This window comes from Micromys minutus (assembly GCF_963924665.1).
Source record: "Micromys minutus genome assembly, chromosome: 5".
NCBI classification, from domain to species: domain Eukaryota; kingdom Metazoa; phylum Chordata; class Mammalia; order Rodentia; family Muridae; genus Micromys; species Micromys minutus.
In genome coordinates this window covers 47,293,637-47,306,250 of record NC_137974.1, presented here as the reverse complement: position 1 = coordinate 47,306,250, position 12,614 = coordinate 47,293,637, and the positions used below count along the sequence as shown (strand labels likewise).

Below are 12,614 nucleotides of genomic sequence, written 5' to 3'. Positions count from 1 at the left end.
GGGAACAAACCTCAACTCTGACAGTTCTCAAGTCCCTGAGAAATGTCTTCATTGCAAAAAGCGAGCGGTGACGGCCGGCACTCCACAGCCACAGGGCTGCAGAGCACTGCTCTTAGGAAAGAGTCGTGTCTGATGCAGTCTTGTCAGCATACAGTACATTAGCCCATGGCACATGACTGTGCCTTTAGACAGACCAAGTTAGCCACTGAAAGAGAACAGGAAAATAATATCCACCTGGACCCTCCTCACCAAGAGCACCCAGGCCGCTCTGACATTGAGCACTCACACCCGTTCCCCTCGTCATGCGCACTTTGTTTCTTTATAATTTTATTTATTTTTATTTTATGTGTATTGTATGCCTGTGTGAGGATATCAGAATCCCTGGAACTGGAGTTACAGTTTTGAGCTGCCATGTGGGTGCTGGGAACTCAACCAGGGTCCTGTAGAAGAACAGGAAGTACTTTTAATCACTGAGCCATCTCTCCAGCCCTAGCCACCTATCTTTCTTTCTTTTCTTTCTTCCTTCCTTCCATCCTTTCTTTCGTCCTTCCTTATGCCTGTTCATTTTATGTGTATCTGTTTGTCCAAAATGTATATAGGGGCACCATGTGTGTGCAGGAGGTGTCAAGAAGAGGAAATGTCTGTTGTGTTGTGTGATGTTTTTCTGGAAACTGTCTTATGAGAGGATGTTTTTGCTGAAAACAGACATGTGGTATTTTTCTAGAAGCTTCCTGGAAAAGGGGCATGTGATGTTTTGCTGGAAGGGTCACTTGATGTTTGGAGAGGGTCTAAGTATAACCCAACGGACAGTGGATGATGCTTTGCATTGGGTGTCTTGCCACTCTTTGCTGGTTCTCCTTGTGCTTTGCTGATGACACTGTGACACTGGCTCACCTTCTTTTCTGATCATTGTTTGTTGTGACTTCATAGACAAGAACACAACGAAGAACTCCTGGTGGTGATCTGGCAGTTTCTTGCTGCTTCCGCACAGACGCGGGCCTATTGGCAGAGACTCACAGTTTCTTCTGGATTTGAACTGCCATTGCTGATTTATGAATGGTGTTTGTGAGTGGACTGAGCTATTACTGCTGATTCATGTGAACTAAACTGCTGATCTCCTGACAACAAAGATTGGAATCGTCCCAAAGAACTATTTCTAAACAGACCTGAATCCTCCTTTGCCCTAGTAACCTTTCCTTTCTACGACCTCTGGTGAGTGGTGGGCTAAAAAGGAGATTAAAGTGTTTAAGAACCCTTTTTAAACTAGGTTTAAAAAAAAAATTCTAAGCCTACAGCATCAGATTCCCTATAATTAGAGTTAGAAATGGTTGTAAGTTGCCATGTAGGTCCTGAGACCAAACCTTGTCCTCTGCAAAATTAGTAAGCATTCTTAACCACTGAGCCATCTCTCCAACTCCAACTATACAGAAATTCTCCATCAATCCTGAAATTCTCCACCAATCCTGAAAGCTCCTACCTCTCAAGCCTCAGCGATAGTCAAGGGAGAGCCAGGTCAGCGACACATGAGCCCTGCTGTCTGATATGGCAGCCAGCCACGTACGGATACTGAGCATGTGAAATGGACTGGGTAGCCATTAGCCTGAATCCAAATTACACACCTTGGAGACAGACAGTTCCCTGATAAGAAGTTGAAGGAGACTTTTTTCTTTCTTTTTTTTTTTTTTTTTTTTTGACTAAGCTCTGGTTCCAGGCCCAAATGAGCAGGCCTAAAACTCAACATCACAAAGTGAAGGCTGGAGGTAAAACTGTCTTACAGTCTTATCTTTCCAAAAATCAGGATTTGATAGGCATTCAGTCACATTTCTGAAGGACAGTTCAAACTACCATAATAATAAAGATCTATGGCTTACACAAAAAGGTAAGCCAAGGGCTCTGTTCTGGCTCTGTCTGCCTCACAAGCAACTTTGAAAGGACTAACTGTGTGCTCTCTTCAGCCCTTCCTAACACCGCTGCCAGTTAATGCAGGTCCTCGTGTAGTGAGGACCGCCAGCTATAGCACTGTTTCCGTTCTACTTAATGGCTCCAATTTCGCTATAATGTAAATTTTAATGTAAAGACTCATAATGTAAATATTTCTGGAGAAGGATATTTGGAGAGGGGTCATGACCCACAGACTCTAAAGCCAACCTCACAACTGGTACAAACACTAATTCTACCCATACTTATCTCTACAATTGAAATTCAAGTAAAAAAAAATCGTTACATCATTTTTTAAACCTTTTTTTAAGCTTGTTGTATTGGCCTCAAACTCACAAAGATCCAATTGCTTCTAGTTTTAGTTAATCTTTTAATTTTTTTCACTGATAAACTAAAAAGAAAAAAAGTCCCAAGTATTCAGTTTTTAACGTTTTAAAGATAAAAATTAGTCTTCTTCTTTTGTGTAAATGAAGGCATAGTATATGTGTACATGTTTGTGTATATGCACATTTGCATGCAGGTTCATGTACAAGTGTGTATATATGTGCGTGGAAGCCAAGGTTTTTTTTTGATACTTTCCACCTTACTTTGAGTCAGAGTGTGATGAGCCCAGAGATCACTGACCGGTAGGCTGGCATCGCTCCCCCACCACTAGGGCTTTAGTTGCACAGCACATCAGGATATTTTACATGGCTTCCAGAGAGCCTATCTCGCTTTCTCATGCTTGGACGGCAGACACATTACTGACTGAGCTATCTCCTCAGGTAAAATTGGTCTTCTAATGTTTAAAATACAAACGCTGGCAATTTTTAATCCATTTATAACTCTCTTTATATAGTGTGACAACTTCATAGCCCTGCTCTTGAGCGGCAGCTCTCAAACCGTACAGGGTATCAGAACCTCGGAAAGGCTGAGTAAACACACAGCTGGACTCTCCCCAGACACCTGACCACATGTTTATTTGTTTGTTTGTTTGTTTTATAAAAGAAGTAACAAGTTACTTCTTAAATTGCTAGTTGCCTTTATATCAGTCTTTGGTTTCCCTCCATTGGCACGCTAAAATAAATAGGAAAAACCCCAATAGCAAACTTTTATATTCACTTGGGTATTCTGCCTGTGCCATGCTAAGATGATACCACGACAGGCTCTTGCTGTTGAGCCCTGGTTGCCCTAATATTACAAGGTAGCTGAGGCAGACCTTGAACTCATAGCAATCCTCCTGTCTCAGCCTCCCTGGCTGTTCATTAGGTCAGAGCTTCCTGACTGACGACTCTAGGAGTTGTCTTTGAGTCTAAAATAAGGTGAAGACTTAGTCCAATCAAGTTGATCATCAAGATTCACCATAATAGGGTAACAACTGCCAACTTAAATAATAATTGGAGCGATTCTTCAGATAAAAACATGTGTGCAAAAAGCACGTCAGTGCAATGGACTTGCGTGCCAAGGTAAACAATGTATGGAAGAGGTTGATCAAAGGGGACAATTCCTAAAGCTGAAACAAGGAGGATTTTGTAAGATGTTTTGAAATTCCTTCAAGTGTGAACTACAAAGTGTGTACAACAAAAGTAATCTAAGGTTTAGTAAATGCTATTGGGCAGACACCTGTCTTTAAGCAGGGCAGCTGTGACTGCTGATCGGGCCTGTCAGTATGCTATGGAGGGAGGAGACCTCCACAAAGCCTTCAGGAGCGGTTGGCTATCCTAGAGCCCTCAAGGACAAAGCAGTATTTTTGCGGGTACTGTTTTATCATGCTGTTGAAGCAGCTAAGCACTTCTGCCTACGCCCGCCTACTGTTGACTGTAGAAGGAGACCTCTTTCTCACTCCAATCTGATGAACTTCACAAACTCGTTCACCAACCTTTATTTTTCTGTCCTTGATCTCTCCGTACCTGTGACATACTATTTTACCCTTTCCTGGTCTTTTGGGATTGGGGGGGGTTCCCGAAATAAGCTTATTTTTGGGGGGTTTTTTTGGATTTTTTTTTTCAAACTAAATGTTAGAAAGATTTACCTTTGGCCAATCCTAAGGCATTAGCTATGTTTAAGCTTTTCAAAGGTGCAAATTGAGTTTTCTTTTTCTTTTTTTTTAAATAGATTTTTATTGTGTTTTATCTATAAATGAAATTTGCATTTCTCTCTTTTCTTAAGATTTATTTATTTTATGTATATAAGTACACTGTAGCTGTTCTCAGACACACCAGAAGAAGGCATCAGATCCCATCCCAGATGATTGTGAGCCACTATGTGGTTGCTGGGAATTGAACTCAGGACCTCTGGAAGATCAGTCAGTGTGCTCTTAGCCGCTGAGCGGTCTCTCCAGCCCCAGGTTGAGTTTTCAAACTGCAACAGTGTTACACAATAAGACTATTGTTCTGCTGATAAACAAGTTACTTTTGAAAAAGCAAGGTTTTGGACTTACACAGTCCAAGGTTCAGACTTTACCCCAGTCTCCTCATATAAAGCTGGGACTTCTGACCGAGCTGCCTCATGGATAACACATGAAGGGCTGGGCATACAGCACAGCTGATGGGATGCTAGGCCAGCATGCACACACCACTAGGCTGGTTACCTGATACTGCATAAACAAGGTGTAGTGAAACACACCAGTCATGCCAGCACTCTAAAGTGGAGGCAGAAGGATAAGAAGTCAAGGGCAAACAACTACAGAGAAAGCTGGAGGTCACGTGAGCCTTCAGGAGACCAGTCTCAGAGTGGGGAGAGGGAGTGAAAGCCATTTAAGGCATCTAAAAGCTCAATAAACTGTTGCAATTACCATAAAACTAACACCTCTAGCCACTGAAAGTAGCTAGGAAAAATAAAAACAAGTATTTAAACAGAATGTGTTTTAAAGGTTGTTTTACAAATCAAGTAAAGACTAAATGTGAACTCATTTTGAGACAGGATAGAGATACAGCAGAAATTATGGGGGTATGGGGGTGTGGGCACAAGAAGGGCCTCCCAATTTAGGAATCTGGTTAAAACCTCCTGTCAGCTAAAAATCAATAATTCCAACATAATTAGCCACATTTTCTGTGAAGGCTGCTCACAAAGGCATAACACTCTTTTATAGAGAGAATGTTAACAAAGCAGGGAAAGTTATAGGCCCTCAGGTGACCTATTACTGCTGTTTTTCTAAATGGACATCTTGTTGGACTGAAGAGCTCATAGGTTAAGAGCACTTGTTGCTCTTATAGAGAAACCAGGGCTCAATTCCCAGCACCCACATGGTAACTCACAACCATCTGTAACTCTAGGTCCAATGGATCCAATATCCTCTTCTGACCTCCATAGCCACAAGGCACATACATGGTGCACACATACATGCAGGCAAAATACAAACACATGTAAAAAATAATAATAATAATCTTTAATTAAAAAATGGGCACTTTGTTAAACTGCCTTCTAAATATCTATGTTTGTATCCATAGACTAGTGTCCCTCGGCCTTAGTCAGAGAGGGTTCCGGTTTCAGCAGGTGACAGTTAATGAAAGGTTCATAAGTAGTCCAGGTGCTGAGAGCAAGTGACTGTCAAGTGCTCAGTCCTAAATGGACATCTCTAACACCCCTTCAAAGGCTCTCTAAAGGGGGAGCAGAAAGTGTCAGAGCAGGGAAATGGAGAACAGCACTGTGACACCCTGTCTTCAAAACACAGCACAGCCACTGCAAACATGACCTCAGCTTCTGTGGTTACCTTCACGAGATCCAGCTGTCAATATCCCCCAGCGGACAAACACTGAAGGCCTCACTCTCCTGTGAGGAGCTACTGGCAGGCAAAGGTTACTGGGAGTTGTGGGTGATTGCTATTCTTTGTTGTAAACTTGACTATATCTGGAATTAACTAAAACCCAAGTAGATGGGTACCTTTAATCTGAAACACACCTTCTGCTGGTGGCCTATAGAAAGGAAGGTTTTGCTCCTCCCTCCCTCCCTCCCTCCCTCCCTCTCTCTCTTTCTCTCTCTCTCTCTCTCTCTCTCTCTCTCTCTCTCTCTCTCTCTCTCTTTCTCACTCTCTCACTCTCTCTCACTCGAGTGTGCTCTCTCTCTCTCCACCTGCTTGCTCTCCATCTCTCTGGCCAGTTCATTCCTTCACTGGTATTACAGCCTACTTTTTTCAGACTCCAGTACATACTGATGACCAGTTAAGACATACAGCCTCATCAACTGAACAGCTATTGGGTTCTTGGACCATTACTGAACTAGCTAGACCACAGCCTGTAAGCCATTCTAATAAATCCTCAATGATAGGTAGAAAGAAAGATAGAAAGAAAGAAAGATAGATAGATAGATAGATAGACAGACAGACAGACAGACAGGAGGGATAGGACAGGTTAGGATAGATGGATAGACAGACAGATGATAAGTAGCTGGTGGATGGATAGATGGATAGATAGATAGATAGATAGATAGATAGATAGATAGATAGATAGATAGTAGATAGATTCTATCAGTTCTATTTCTCTACAAAATCCTGAATGATGCAGAGAGGAAGGTTTGGGTGGGAAGTGTTTGCCTGCTTGCTTGCTTGTTTTTTTCAGTGCTGTATCCACTGGTAAATTGCAGTAAATCTTAAGTTCCTGGCAACCCTTCCAATTTACAGTTGTACCTCATCATCTGTAACTCTATTCATTAACAGGAGTCATTGAAAGACTCACTTGGGCTCCTGAGCAACTCTTGAGAAATAATTTCAGAAGCCATGAAAGCAGAAGATGGGAGTCCCGTAATGACATTTAATTGTACCTTTCCTTCCAAAAGCCCACATGTGTAAGACTTGGGTGTGTCTTGCTTTCTCTTTCTCTTAACTACCATACTTAAATTTATGTGCTAGAAATGTCTTTTAATGACCTCTAACTCTGCTTCAGTCTGGCTCCGCAGCAAAATCAAGGTTCCGGCTTTACTTGAGCAGAGGTCCCTGAAAGATAAGGGAGCTCCTCAGACTGTAGGAGGAGGGACAGTTCTGCTGCCACTGACCCTAAAAGTCAGCACATCTATTAACAAGCTTGAAGAATACTCTGGAATTCCTAGACAACTCAAGAGTAAGCTGTCTGCCTTCCATCCAGGTTTGCAGAAGTAGAGAGGGAGATATGAGGGGGTAAAATCTTGAAAAGGCTCCCCTTCAAACACAGTGATGGGATGCAGTTCAAGTCCACATAAAGGAAGCATGGCGAGGAGGCCAGAAGCAGTTCTCCCATTGTGGTGAAGGTCAGAGGAGGGATGCTCTGCGGCACAACTGGGACAACACTCTTGCCAACCTCACATTCACCACTTACTGTGACACTGTTGCTAAGACAACAACACCAACATGATACGGCCTCGGCTGACATGTTAAAAAAACAGAGTGAGAGATCCGAGATACAGCTCAGTTGAGTGCATGCTAACGTGACCCCAGCTCCATATAAACCTGCTGTAGTGGAGCACTAATTCCAGCACTCAGGAAGCAGACCAGAGGTTCAAGGTCATCCTCAGCTACAGAGACTTCAAGGCCAGCCTAACCAGTATGAGAGCCTATCTCAAAACACAAAGGAAGGAGGTTAATGATGGCTTAGCAGCCAAGAGTGCATATTGCTCTTTTTTAAAAAATCCAGGTTCCGTCACCATCATCCACATGGCAACTTACAACTGACTAACTCCAGTTTCCAGGGCTCTGCCATCCCTCTGCTACTGCATGCCCATGGTACAGATATACTCATGAAAGAATACATGAATCTTAGAAAGGAAGGAAGAAAGGAAGGAAGGAAGGAAAAGGAAGAAAGAAAGAAAGAAAGAAAGAAAGAAAGAAAGAAAGAAAGAAAGAAAGAAAACCAAGGGGACAGGTGAGACGGCTCAGAGAATAAAGGCACTTGCAGCATAGCCTGATGACAGTGTGGAAGGTGAAAATTAACTCCTGAGTGTCCACACTATGGTACGCACACCTATGCTACATAAATATAATTTTTAAATTTAAAAATAAAAGGGGGGAGTGCTAGGGAGACAGCTCAGTCAGTAAAGTCCTTGCTGTGTGTAAGCATGAGGACTAGAGTTTGATCCCCAAAAAAGCCAAGCACAGCATATCCCTGGGAAAACAGAGACAGGAAGCCCTAGGGTTTGGTGAGAAAAAAAACAGTGGGAAGTGTCTGAAGAAGACACCTGACACTGATCCCTGCATGAATACACATGTGCACACCCACATACAAAGAAAGCTTCTATACACAGCTAGTACAGAGCAGCAATGATTGAGCCCACTTGCTCTAAATAACATATGTCTAAAATATCACGGTCCTTCTACCTTGCAGAACCAACATTACCCTAAAAAATACAGCATGAGATCAACAAGCCGGCAACCATCCAGTTCCTCTCCACGCCATCCAGGCTCTGTTCCAACGCTTCCGTGGACTTTTCTCGCATCCTCAGTGTTCCCTGTGGACACGGCCTGTTCTCTTACAACACCCATGTTTTTCTTTTCTAGAAAAAAAGAACTCACCTCATCCTTCAAAAATTATATAATTCTTAATATTTTATTTTTTTAATTTATGTGCATGAGTGTTTTGCCTGTATGTGCGCCTCTGCACCTAATGTATATCTGGTGCCCTGGAGGGCCAGAACTCCTAATGGTTGTCAGCTGCCACGTGGGTTCAGTGAATTAAACCCAGGTCCTCTGAAAATGCTTGTAAGGACTGAGACATCTCTCTGGGTGCTGTGCGATTTTTTTTTTTTTTTTTTTTACTATTTTATTATGATTGTGTTTCTAATAAAAGTCAGAGTACACCTTGTGGAACCAGTTCTTTCCTTCCACCTTTGTTTGGGTTCCAAGTATGAACCCAAGTCATCAGGGTTTTGTAGCAATCACCCTTGCTCACTGAGCAGCCTTACTGGCCCTTGTTGAAACATTGTTTTACTTAAGTAGCATAATATAATTAAGAGTATTGACTGCTTCTAGAAAGCTGTCAGTGTATCTCCATGGTACAACTCTGCCTATAGGCCTAGAGCTTCCAAGCTCCAAGACTGCCACTTACTAATTCTGTGGGTTGATGTTAAGGTGCGACAGTATGACTGGACAGTGGACAGATAGGTGGGGAAAAGGCTAGGAAAATGGAAGAGGAGGAGAGAGAGATTCCGGGAGGAATGGAGATAGGGGCAGATGTATATGTTTCTCTCTGTGCATTTTTTCATAAATAAGGTTGTTAGGAATGTTTCAGAAGAGATGGAATTGTACAAGATCATCTGACTTAGAAAGGTTAGCAAATTACATTATACCTATTGGATCAGAGTAGTTTGCTGTGTTCTTTGAGTGACTACTTAACTGAGTGGCAAAACACATAAAGCCCACCACAGGGTTAGGATGTATGTGTCTAAGGCTTGGCAGCAACACGCCAAGGGGAAGTGAGTAAAATCAACACACCAGGGTGGTTGTGCCCACCCAGGACAGAAGCAGCAAAGGGGTAGAGTAAACTGTGCCAGAGTTTAGAGAGACCACATAAGGCAGCCAAGTTAGAGATCCCAGCAGTGCCAGATGGCCCCACGCAGGAGCTGGCAAAGTGCAGGATAAAAACTTAAGCCATCTTTTTAATATTTACTGCAACAAATTCTATGGCTTTAAGCAAGACATCTAACACTTCAGACCTTGAGTCTATCTTTTGTAAGTTCAGTTACATGCTTAATAGGAGAACTGAATGGCTCAATTTATAATAGTTGCCTAGGGCGTAAGGTCAAAATATTGACTTGATCAACTAAGTCTACTTTATTTTAATTTCACCACCAAAACTTCTCAACAGCCTTTTAAGGTTATTGCCTCATTACTAAAGGCAATTTCATAAGCACTGGGAACTGTACTCACTCCCTACACAGGAGGTATTCAATAAAGATTTGTTTTGTTAAAAAAAAAATCTAAAAAAGCATAGACCCAATATAGAATATCCAAACCTGGTGTGGTGGTGGATGCCTCTAATGCCAGCACTTGGAAAGTGGAGCAGGGATTGGGGATTTAGCTCTGTAGCAGAGTGCTTGTCTAACAAGAGCAATGCCCCCAGGCTCAGTCCTCAGGCCTGGGGTGGGGAAAGGGAAGTGGACGCAGGAGACCAAGATCTTCCTTCAATACACAGCAGATTTAAAGCCAAGCTAGGCTAAGTGAGGCCCTGCCTCAAGAAAACAAGCCCCCCACAGAAGAAGAAATATATAAAGTGTGGCTCCAAAAGCCATACCTTCCCACTGCTGGTAATTTCATACGGAAATGTGTCAGAGTCTTAGCAAGAGCAGACGTAGATTAAAGGATTACAGGATGATGTTGGGGAACAAAAGCACTGTGGCAACACAGAGGATAATGAGAGCCAGCCTTCTGAGGTTGGCACCAAGTTCATCTTCCAGCTCACACTGCCTAACTGGGCTGAACACAGCAGTACACTCTACAGTCGGAGGCAGGGAGATCTCTGTCACTTTGAGGCCACTAAACAGTGTTCTAGATCAGCCAGGGCTACACAAAGAAACTTGTTTCTCAAAAAGAAGAAGAAGAAGAAGAAGAAGAAGAAGAAGAAGATGATGATGATGATGATGATGATGATAATGAAAAAAAGGTAGATTATCCAGTGTCAACTCAAATTTCAATGACCATAAACTAAACGTTGTAGAAAAAAAAATTTTTTTAAACTTTTTCTTCTGAGAGGTAGGGAAGGATTTGACCCAGATTTCCTCTATGTAACCTAGCTTGGTCTTGAACTCAAAATCCTCAGCCTTTCCAGTGCTGTGATTAAAGGTGCACAATGCAACAGGTGCTTGACCGGCAGGGAAGCTTAGAAGGCACAGTCAACCAGCTTTCAAAGGGTTTTCAGGGGACCTTCATTTTTAAGAAATCTGCTCAAGTGATTTAGAAAGTGTACTTTGAAAGTTAGGAAAGTCAAGGCCAATATATCCCATATGGAAAGAGAAAGGGGGTTAACACAAACTCCAAATCTGTGAGTCAAAATGTCACCAGGACACCCAGAGTGAACCACATCGACGTGAACTACGTTTCTAATCAGGTTAAGCAGTTTTTAGGAAGATAAACTAAATTCAGAGGGTGCACTTCTGACGAATTACAGTGGTGTCATACAGTTTAAGCAGGCTTTTGGGTCACACGTGTACTCTGTCATTCTTGACTTAGCACAGTATTTTCAGACTCACATCCTTAACTATTCAAACAGTAACCCATAGTGTCCCTCCAAAGTGGCTGCAATGACAGCAAAAGAGCATGTGAACTCTTACTAGAGCACCTCGAGATTCTGGAATCCAAGCCCAAACGCCATTCCGTAGGAGCACAGGAAAAGCTCGGCCCGCTTAAGCCGGTGCCCTCGGGTATGAGCGTTCAAGAGATGCCCAGTGGCAGGATGGAGTGTGAGCGCAGCGTAATCGGGGCCCGGGCCTGGGACAGCGGGGATGCGCCGCGGGTGTCGCCTGGGAACCCCGGGGCAATCAGGCCCACGCGAGCCCGGCCCTGCTCACCTTCAGCGTCCACAGCAGTTTCTGCGAGGACCGCCGCCAATGCCGCCTGGCCGCCAACAGTGCCACCGTCCTGACCCACAGCGCCGCCATTGTCGACCCAGCCGACTTGCCCGCCGCTGACCTCTCACCCTCGTCAGGGGGCGGGGAAGGGGAGCGCCCGCGGTATGGCCAATCAGAAGCTTTGGGTTCTAAGCTCCGCCTCCGGCAGAGTAGGATTAGGACTGCGGTGCAGAGCCAGATGACTGGGGCTTGTGTGTGGGAACCGCGCTAGGACCCGGAGGGAGCCGACCAAGGAGCTCCAATCGGCAGTCCAACTCCCCTACGGCTCAAAGAGCTGACTGGAGCCGGCACTCGGCAGCCAACGAACCACCGCTAGCCAATCGGCTGCATCCATGCCCCCTTTTTAATTTCTCGCTGGGTATTTTGAAGTAGATCCCACCGAGAAACATCTGTGTATCAGGACTGGTGCTCAGTTACTCCGCCTGTCCGACAGAATTAACTTGAAACAGTCACGAAGCCAGGCTGCAACATATGGACAGCCAGAAAGACAAACACCAAAATTTGCGGATGGCAGAGTAGGAACATAAATGACAAAGGATTATCTGTTTCACCAGCGCCAGAGGCTGAGCTCATTTTCCTTGTCAGGAAACCCGGTTTTCCTAGTCCTTCCCGCGTGACATGTATTCACCATCTTTGTATTTGGTTTGTTGTTGTTTTAAAGCCCTGCTTTTACTGTGGTGATTTCTTCAGTGAAAGGGGCCAGCAGTAGAAATTACTGGGCTCTATAAAGGGACTGGCCACCAAAGCTTCAGGACCTGAGTTTGATTCGTGGGACCTAAGTCATAGAAGAGCACCAAGTTCCACTAGTTGACCTCTGACCTCCACATGTATGTCATGGGTATGTGCACCCATACATGTGCACAAGCATACACACAAAAGATTTTTCCATCTGAAAAGTTCACCGAAGAAAATTACAATATCCAGTTTTACTTTTTACTTATTTGTATTTTTGTGTATACGTGTTTTCCCTGCAGGACATGTGTACCACATGTGTGTCTGGTGCCTGCAGAGGTCAAAGGGCATCAGGTTCTTAGATCTGGTGTACAACAGTTGTAAGCCACATTGGAAGTGCTGGGAATCAAACATGGAGGTGTTCTTAACTGCTGAACCATCTCTCCAACGTTCGTAAGATTCATGTGAACAGCCAGTCTCCTCTCAACTCTGTCCCT

At 43.7% G+C, this 12,614-nt stretch overlaps 1 protein-coding gene across 2 annotated transcripts in view; it reads right to left on the bottom strand.

Moving 5' to 3' along the window:
- The window catches only part of PCCA (propionyl-CoA carboxylase subunit alpha), a 277,273-nt gene extending 265,771 nt beyond the window's left edge, over positions 1–11,502 (bottom strand). For both annotated transcript variants that reach the window (XM_080916684.1, XM_080916685.1), the window contains exon 1: positions 11,386–11,502. In XM_080916684.1, coding sequence (XP_080772810.1) covers positions 11,386–11,475 — 90 coding nt within the window. In that variant the 5' untranslated portion in view covers positions 11,476–11,502. The remainder of the gene's footprint in view (positions 1–11,385) is intronic.
- Positions 11,503–12,614: the final 1,112 nt, after the last annotated feature.